This window comes from Engraulis encrasicolus, chromosome 15 (assembly GCF_034702125.1).
Source record: "Engraulis encrasicolus isolate BLACKSEA-1 chromosome 15, IST_EnEncr_1.0, whole genome shotgun sequence".
Classification (NCBI taxonomy): Eukaryota; Metazoa; Chordata; class Actinopteri; order Clupeiformes; family Engraulidae; genus Engraulis; species Engraulis encrasicolus.
The window spans coordinates 9,428,058-9,438,057 of NC_085871.1; the positions used below are offsets into that span (position 1 = coordinate 9,428,058).

At 46.0% G+C, this 10,000-nt stretch overlaps 1 protein-coding gene across 2 annotated transcripts in view; it reads left to right on the forward strand.

Annotated features, from left to right (window-relative positions):
* gpam (glycerol-3-phosphate acyltransferase, mitochondrial) overlaps positions 1-10,000 on the forward strand; it is a 40,014-nt gene that overhangs the window by 20,724 nt on the left and 9,290 nt on the right. Inside the window, exons 7-14 of one of the 2 annotated variants that reach the window (XM_063216988.1) lie at positions 732-828; positions 1,014-1,150; positions 1,429-1,528; positions 5,151-5,363; positions 5,971-6,084; positions 6,329-6,414; positions 8,319-8,360; positions 8,902-9,011. In XM_063216988.1, the coding sequence (XP_063073058.1) occupies positions 732-828; positions 1,014-1,150; positions 1,429-1,528; positions 5,151-5,363; positions 5,971-6,084; positions 6,329-6,414; positions 8,319-8,360; positions 8,902-9,011 (899 nt within the window). The remainder of the gene's footprint in view (positions 1-731; positions 829-1,013; positions 1,151-1,428; positions 1,529-5,150; positions 5,364-5,970; positions 6,085-6,328; positions 6,415-8,318; positions 8,361-8,901; positions 9,012-10,000) is intronic. The other variant, XM_063216989.1, reaches the window with a different exon arrangement.

Here is a 10,000-nt window from a genome sequence, read left to right on the forward strand (position 1 = left end):
GTGTTCCGTTTTTCACAACAATGTCAGCTCATGGAGCCTTTGACGCACACAGAACGCCATTGCCATAGTTCCAATTATTCCAGGAAGTGGTTCTAGAAGACAGGAAGTGTGGTAAAGGTAAATGTAATTCATTTTAGCTAATTTTTACTTAAGCTTTGCTTGTTATGTAGTGGTTCTGTGTTCTCTTGCAAACAGAAATGCCGCTGCCTAGAATTGTTTGAATCTATGTGACTCATGTCACCAACTGACTTCCTGTAGCCTGGTTGTCACAGCACTGAATTCCATGGCTCTGGTCTGGTGCTGGTGTCAGTTGCATTCGGATTGGTCTGTACTATTTTCCTGGTCTATTTTGATTGGTCCGTGTTGTTTTCCTGGTCTATTTTGATTGGTCCGTGTTATTTTCCTGGTCTATTTTGAATTGGTCCGTGCTGTTTTCATGGTCTATTTTGATTGGTCCGTGTTGTTTTCCTGGTCTATTTTGAATTGGTCCGTGCTGTTTTCATGGTCTATTTTGAATTGGTCCGTGCTGTTTTCATGGTCTATTTTGATTGGTCCGTGTTGTTTTCCTGGTCTATTTTGAATTGGTCCGTGCTGTTTTCATGGTCTATTTTGATTGGTCCGTGTTGTTTTCCTGGTCCATTTTGATTGGTCCGTGCTGTTTTCATGGTCTATTTTGATTGGTCTGTGCTGTTTTCCTGCTCTGTTTTGATTGGCCGGTGCTTGTGTTCCAGGCTGACGGGCTGGGTGCTGCTGAAGCTCTTCAATGGCTTCTTCTGGAGTATCCAGATCCACAAGGGCCAGCTGGAGATGGTCAAGAGGGCTGCAGAGGTAGGACTGCATCTCCCATCGTGCCTCAAGCCAGGCTCAATCTACACCACTATCGGCCCGATTCTCAACTGACCCCCAATTCTGTGGTTGTTGTTGCTGTGTGTGTCGTGTGTTGTGTGTGTGTGTCGTGGGTCTGTGTGTGTGTGTGTGTCGTGGGTCTGTGTGTGTGTGTGTGTGTCGTATAGAACAACGTGCCGCTGGTGTTCCTGCCGGTCCACAAGTCCCATATTGACTACCTGCTCATCACCTTCATCCTCTTCTGCCACAACATCAAAGCCCCACACATCGCCGCCGGCAACAACCTCAACATTCCCATCTTCAGGTGAGAGTCAAGCCGTGTGCGTGTGTGTGTGTGAGATATTATGTGTGTGTATTTTTGTCTCGTTTGTCTCGTCTGTCTGTCTGCCAGTTTGTGTCAGTGGAGGAAAATAACTTGATACTAGCTTGTTAAATGTGAACTTTAACCTTTGACAGTACATAATAAGAATTACTGCCATTCAATAGTAAATTATAGTGTGTTGTCCAATTTCATGACGAGAACTCACTGTCTAAGTGTGTGTGTGTGAACGTGTGTGTGTGTGTGTGCGTGTGTTTGTTCAGCACTCTGATCCGTAAGCTGGGTGGCTTCTTCATCCGACGGCGTCTGGACGAGACCTCAGATGGGAAGAAGGACGTGCTGTACCGCTCCCTACTGCACGCCGTAAGACACACACACACACACGCACCAGGGTTTCCCCCAGGATTTTCTTGAAGGCGCGGTGGCAGGACCCCGCCAACCAAGGAGACCCCCTGGGGGGCCCGGCCCCCAGGTTGGGAACCAATGATGTATCACACCAATGTGTTACAATAGTCTTACAGTTGATCTGGCTGCTGCCTAGGACCCAAACTCTCTCCTTAATAATGTAACCAGAGATGCAAAGACTGTGCCTTCTGTAAAAACATTTTTTCCCCAGGAGTGTAACCGTATCACAGTTTCCTGTAAATAACTGCATTCACACCTACAAAAACACACTAATAGCCTACTGCAGTAGGCCTAATAATAATGCAGGCATATGCTACTGCACTGAAACCGCAGGTTTCTTTATATTGCAGTAGGCCTACAGTTTTAATGAGGCCTACAAATGATGTTTAATGAAACAAAAAGGCACAAAATAAGATGAATGAAAAACAGGAATGAATAGGCTATTTGGATATTTAACATAGGCTAGCCTAATCAAAAGCACACCATAGCCAGTTATTTCAGGCCTACATTTAAATGTTGCATGTTGACTGTGAAAATGTATTATATCTCTCATATTTCAGTGTTTTCAATGGTAGATGTTCAGCCCAAAAGCCCAATTCAATAGCTACTGAAGCCTACAGTCCCTGTTGCCGCGGCGCTTCAAGGGTTAATTTAAAACGCATGTGGATAACAGCGAAAGGGACGCCTCTCTACTAGACCGCTGGAAGGACGTGCAAGGATACCGTTATTTTATGTTAAATGAACAACAGATTTTGAGAGACACAGCGTTTTGCTTTGTGCACGGACACAAGGGGGAATAATAGGATTTTTGGATGACACGTGTCTGCACTGCAGAAGCTATAACAGAATTAAGCAGGACAGTCGGAACGAGTGAACACGTTTAATTGAACGGTTATTTTCAAAGATGATGAAGCATATGGACATCATTTTGTCATATCAAGACCCACATATGTAGCCTATTATCATTTAACGTAGCCTAAACGCTGTGGCAGCACGCTGATTTTTCTTTCTTTAAACTTTGACGCTATGTGTCGTTTGTTGCGGTTCTCCCCTTTTAATAACTCAAGAGACGCAGAGAGCTTAGGCTTATAACAACTTCGAGATTGGAACAATACGAAGTGGGCACGCATGGTTAACAGTTCTCTCGGTCAGAATTGGATGATGTTTCTTAGCGCACGTAACATGATGGCAGATCAAGGAACTTTACGCAGTATCAATGGCTAAAAAGCAGCATATTGCCTGTCTTTGGTAGAAAATTCCTCCTGCTTTACATCAGGTCTTAAGTAAATGGAGGAAATCAAACAGTTCTTTGCTTTTAATTGTGAACTAGTTTTACAGTGATGGCTTTTAGCAAACACAAATTATAGGCTACTTTTGGACATAACTCATGCCATCGCGTGCCGCCCAAGGTGCCATTTCCGACCCTTAAACTTTGAACGCGTTTGTTGCAGTTCTCACTTTTAATTTTATAATAAATCACGACTATCACTGCTTAGTCACGCAGAGAGCTTAGGCTTATAACAACTTCGACATTTGGAACTACCCGAAGTGGGCACGCATGGTTAACAGTTCTCTCGGTCAGATTTGGATGATGTTTCTTAGCGCACGTAACATGATGGCAGATCAAGGAACTTTACGCAGTAGGCCTAGCTCAATAAAAAGCGGCATATTTCCTTTCTATTTGCTTTTAATTGTGAACTATTTTTACAGTGATGGCTTTTAGCAAACACAAATTATATGCTACTTTTGGACATAACTCATGCCGTCGCGTGCCACCTAAGGTGCAATTTCCGACCCTGTATAGCGCTGGGAGATATCTGAAATCTAACGCAGAGCTCACAGAGATGACTTAAAACCGTCAAAAATCCACGGAAAAGTGTCAAGTTTGGCAGAAGGGCCATAGCCCACTGACATTGATCTGTCTTTATTGTACAAATAAATACAGACAGGACGCCGTTACTCTGTAAGCGGTCCAAAATCATAGCGTAACGGGCCGTAGCCCAACGCAAGTTTGCACTTGTTAGAACCCTGACAGGACTCCGAATTTTTCCGAGGGGTGGCGGGGCATAGCGAAGGCGTGGCGGGGTAGAAAGACACACACACACACACTTGATGGCAGTGGGGTAGAAAGAGATTTGGAGCCCAGAGGTTCTACATTTCACGCTCCTGCACCTCAGCCAACACACACACACACACACTCTCACACACACACTATCTCTATTTCCGCTACTTTCACACACTATCTCTCTCTCTCCCGCGCACACACTCCCACGTGCACACACACACACACACACACACTCTATCTCTCTCTCTCTCTCTCTCTCTCTCTCTCTCTCTCTCTCTCTCTCTCTCTCTCTCTCTCTCTCTCTCTCTCTCTCTGCTACTTTCACACTCTCTATCTCTCTCTCTCACTCACCGACAAACACACTCAAACAGGCCAGTGTCCTTGGTAGCCTTTTGAGCATGCTGCCAGACCTGTTCAAATGGAGTCAAGTCCAGTTCTACAGAAACCCAGAAAGAGATGATTCCACCAGTCTGGTGAGACTGCATACCGTAACATATACCCTGAAGTCCACCAATGACACTGAGGTACCATGTTTCCCCCTGAGGCTTATATCTATGTGACGAGGAAGAGATGGATTGAGGACTCTGAGGACTCTCAGGCGTGTCGAAACGTCACTTTGTGCACCAAAAAATAAAAAAACCTCTAAAGTATGCTGAGTGCTCCGGTCATCCCTGGGTCGCGTCACTGAGAAATAGCCCAGTCTGTCTTCAAGAGATGGATTGTGTTTATTTAACGCTCTACCCAAGGCACCTGGTATGGAATGTGTGACATTCCCTCACACACACACACACACACACAGCCATTTGCGTTTGGACCTGTGTGTGTTGTGTGTTGTGTGTGTGTGTGTGCGCGTGCGTGCCTGCTTGCGTTCACGTGCACCTGCCTGCATACGCGTGTTCACAGGATAACATGGTTGTATTTATTTGTGTGTACTGTTATTATTATTACATTACAATTTCACTTAGCTGACGCTTTCATTTGTTCAAAGCGACTTACAACTATTATTTTTCAGGGTATTGGTTACAGTCCCTGGAGCAATGTGGGGTTAGGTGCCTTGCTCAAGGGCACTTCAGCCATGGATGGAGATGTAGGGAGAGGTCAGGGGGGATTCGAACCTGCAACCCCTAGATTGAAAGACCAACTCTAACCGCTAGGCCACGGCTGCCCACTGTACGTGTGTGCATATTGTAATGTGCGTCTCTTTCCCTCTCTCTCTCTCTCTCTCTCTCTCTCTCTCTCTCTCTCTCTCTCTCTCTCTCTCTCTCTCTCTCTCCCTCTCTCTCCCTCTCTCTCCCTCCCTTTCTCTCTCCCCCTCCCTCTCTCTCCCTCTCTCTCCCTCCCTTTCTCTCTCCCCCTCCCTCCCTTTCTCTCTCCCGCTCTCTCTCTCTCTCTCTCTCTCCCTCCCTCCCCCCTATCTCTCTCTCTCTCTCTCTCTCTCTCTCTCTCTCTCCCCCTCCCTCTCTCTCTCTCCCCCTCCCTCTCTCTCTCTCCCCCTCTCTCTCTCTCTCTTGACAGTACACAGAGGAGTTGCTTCGTCAGCAGCAGTTCCTGGAGGTGTACCTGGAGGGCACGCGCTCCCGTAGCGGCAAGCCGTCTCCCGCCCGCGCCGGAATGCTGTCCATCGTCGTGGATACGCTCTGCACCAGCAACATCCCCGACGTGCTCATCGTGCCCGTGGGGATCTCCTACGACCGCATCATCGAAGGAAACTACAACAGCGAACAACTGGTATAGCATACACACACGGGCATAACTCGTAATACACACACACACACACACACAGGCACAGGCACACATATAAAACACACAATGGTGCCTGTGGGCATACCATATAAATCATCATCGAAGGACACCACACACACACGCACGCACACGCACACACACACACACACACACACACACACACACACACACACACACACACACACACACACACACACACACACACACACACACACCAACATCTTGCTTGTGCCTTTGGGCACCTTAAAAGACCGCAAGTACAGCGAGCACAAGCGTACAATGCACTACACTCAAAACACCCGTGCTGCTCAACCATGCTCAAAACTCGGCCTGATTTGATTTTGATCAGGTATGATTTTACTCCATAGTGATGTCACCTCTCTCTGTTGCTTAACGCGGCGGAAAGACAGACACAGAGACAGAGTGAGCAGCGAGCATAAACAAGCCTCATTCCAAGTCCTTACTTGGACCTGCTCAAAACAGGACTAGGCATGGCTATGATTTAATTGCATTGTAATGTGACCTTTCTTCTCTCTGTCTCTGTTTTGCTGTCTCTGTCTCCCCCCCCCCTCTGTCTCTCTCTCTCTCTCAGGGTAAGCCCAAGAAGAATGAGAGTCTGTGGGGCGTGGCCTGTGGGGTGTTCAGAATGCTGAGGAAGAACTACGGGTGCGTCCGTGTGGACTTCACCCAGCCCTTCTCTCTCAAAGTAAGTGTGTGTCTGTGTGTCTGTGTGTGCCTTTGTGACTGTGTGTGTTTCTGTGTCTTTGTGACTGTGTGTGACGTATAGCTATTTGCCATTATGTAGTAAGAGGGTGTGTTTGTTGTTATTGTTCTTGTGCAGTAGGATGTGTGGGCATTTTGTTTCTCTTGTTAAGTCAACTGTCTGAACTGGTTTACCCTTTAAAGTGGCTGACGTGTGTTTGTCGTCATACGTTTTCTCTCCCCCGCAGGAGTATCTTGGTACTCAGCGATGTCGTCACCTGCCGGCTCCCCTCACCCTAGAGCAGATCCTCCTGCCCACCATCATCGATGCCCAGTACGTACCCTACACTATATAAACAACAATACTGAATCAAACCAAGATATCGCAAAATAATATAAACACTATATTCAGTCTACATATTCCCATCATTGATACCCAGTACGTACCCTACACAATATAAACACTATATTCAGTAATATACATATTCCCATCATCCCTGCCCAGTACGCACCCTACACAATATAAACACTATATTCAGTAATATACATATTCCCATCATCCCTGCCCAGTACGCACCCTACACAATATAAACACTATATTCAGTAATATACATATTCCCATCATCCCTGCCCAGTACGCACCCTACACAATATAAACACTATATTCAGTAATATACATATTCCCATCATCCCTGCCCAGTACGCACCCTACACAATATAAACACTATATTCAGTAATATACATATTCCCATCATCCCTGCCCAGTACGCACCCTACACAATATAAACACTATATTCAGTAATATACATATTCCCATCATCCCTGCCCAGTACGCACCCTACACAATATAAACACTATATTCAGTAATATACATATTCCCATCATCCCTGCCCAGTACGCACCCTACACAATATAAACACTATATTCAGTAATATACATATTCCCATCATCCCTGCCCAGTACGCACCCTACACAATATAAACACTATATTCAGTAATATACATATTCCCATCATCCATGCCCCGTACGCACCCTACACAATATAAACACTATATTCAGTACTATACATATTCCCATCATTGATGCCCAGTACGTACTCTACACTATATTCAGTAATATACATATTCCCATCATCCATGCCCAGTACGCACCCTACACAATAAGCACTATATTCAGTCTACATATTCCCATCATTGATGCCCAGTACGTACCCTACACAATATAAACTATACTGTATTCAGTCTACATATTCCCATCATCGATGCCCAGTATGCACTCTACACTACATTTCACCATCCACCCAGTATGTACTGTACCGTATAGACATGTACGCAATGTTATCATCGATGACCAGTATGTAGCCTACTCTACACAATAGAAATGCGCACTGTGTATTTATCAACATTGATGCCCAATATGCATCAACCACATAGAAATAGCAATTGCAATAGGATTTGTATAGCACATTATCATAGTTGTCATGCAATGTGCTAAAGAGAAAAAACTGAGAAAAGAGAGGAAAAAATATTGTAGAAAATATTATAGAAAGTAGATAACTAGCTATGACCAAAGGCAGATGGAAATAAAGCTGCTTTTAATTTCTTCACCATCATTGATGCCCAATATGCACCACTCGCCAGATAGATATACTGTTTATATCACCAACACCGTACGTAGTGTACGCCAAAGACGTGTATACATGGCCCCATCATCAATGAACCAGTACGTACCGAACACCATACTGTACCCGACATACCCACTTCCTCCTTGACTTCCTGTCTCACTTCTCATATCTTTCACTTCCTGTGTGCCCTGCGGCTGCTGTGGTGTGGACTCTGTGCAGAGCCACACACACACACACACACACACACACACACACACACACACACACACACACACACACACACACACACACACACACACACACATTAACACACACACACACATTAACACACACACACACATGGTTGCTGCTGTTTTGGGCTTCACGCTCTTAAACAAACCTCAGCTTTACCACACATTACCTGACAGATGGAGTTCCCCACGCCCACATGGACAAACCACTGTGGCAATAAACATCAGCTGACACATTGTATAGACACGCGCACGCACACACACACACACACACACACACACACACACACACACACACACACACACACACACACACACACACACACACACACACACTGTAACACTCTTCAGTCCTTACGAATGTCAGCTTCTTCTCTTTTCCAGTGAGAATGGACATGACCTCCTAGCAGATTTAACCAGCATTTGGTTTGTGACGTTCTGTTCTATTGGTTTAATCACTTGGTTGCTTGGTTGGTTACACAGTAATTGAGTCAGGGGGTCTAATCCGATCTGGGAGCCCATGCCTTGGACGATACGATGCACTACACTAATGATACTCTCCTATTTCACCTTTCCTGGTGTCACTGTATCAGATATTCAAGCAGGAATCAAGCTTTATGAAGAATTAAAGGCAGTTAATTCTGAATTGAATGTCTCATGTAAACGTAGCAAATGACTGGGTTTTACCGCACATGTGGGCTTCTGGACTGTAGCTATGTCAGTAAATGGGGAATCACGGTAAATGCAAAAGATCACAGTTCTGACTGATGAGACTTCATGGCACTTGTGTCAATCATGGTGGTGGTGTTCAACCTGAAAACAAAGCAGGACACTGAATGGTGATGATTGCGATGATCTTGATTGAAATTGTGGTGAACCTGCAAATGATGAGCGTAAAGATAATGTCTGACGAGCAAAATGTTATCGGTGACCTTAATGATGACGGTATTGGCGTTGACTACTCCAGGCCAGACGAGTCGCTGTTTCGAGAGGAAGAGCAGCCAGTGTCCAGAGACCTGCAGGACGAGGGCTGGAGGCGGCAGGTGATTGCCAACCTGGCCAGGCACGTCCTCTACAGTGAGTACTGTCAAACTACACTACCTATCAGCCACCTGTGTCCCCTAGCCAAACACACCCATCACTACTATGCCCACTGCAGTCACTAGGTGCATTCGAGATGTGTCAACGCATGCATGCGCATTTAGACAGCAATGCACCCTGGATGGAAAATGCTGCATGACGGTTAGATTTCCTGTCAAACTTCGAAATTTCGTCGACGTTGCGTTGACGAGGTGACATGTCACATGGTGTAAAACTATCGCGGGATGAATGCGGCTGCAGTCAGATCTTGCAACCTCTGCAGTTGCTTATCCCCTTCAACGCTCGTCGGCGGACTGCCTCCGAGGTCACGCGCCCATGAACTGGTTGGTCAACAACTCACTCACGTGTGTATATGTGTCTTGTCTCACACCTCTACACAAGTTTGCGCAGGTCCCCACTTCAGCTCCTCCTCACTGCCTGTCCCCCCACTCCTCACACGTGGTGTGTTAGTAGAGCAAACCGGTGCGAGCTCATCGTCTCGTTCATATTTGTGGCCGACTGCAAATGCGCTGTATTTAATAACACCCACATCGTGACAACAAGTTCTCGCTCACATGGTTCCGTCAACGTTGGTCGACAGCAACAAAGTCGTATGGGCTTACTGTTGTGGCAGGTGATTGCCAACCCGGCCAGGCAAAGCCTCTATAGGGAGGAGTACAGAACTACATTACCCATCAGCCACCTCTGTCCCCTACCCAAATGCCCACAAGTAAAGCCTCACCTGTATAACTGTACGTTGGCTAGCTCCTGATCCCTTCCCATCCCCCCCATTACCAACATCTCTTTTGTCTACTATCAGAAAGAGATCAGGAAGCAACAAGCACAGTCACTTGTGCTCTTGCAGGAAGAATCGTAGATTTGTGTGTGACTTCAAGTCCGGTTTATGCTCAGAAACCAAATTGTCTGCACAGTGCTGCAGACAGCCCCGTAGAGATTTCGCCCCCCTCCACAGACACTTGGTGTGT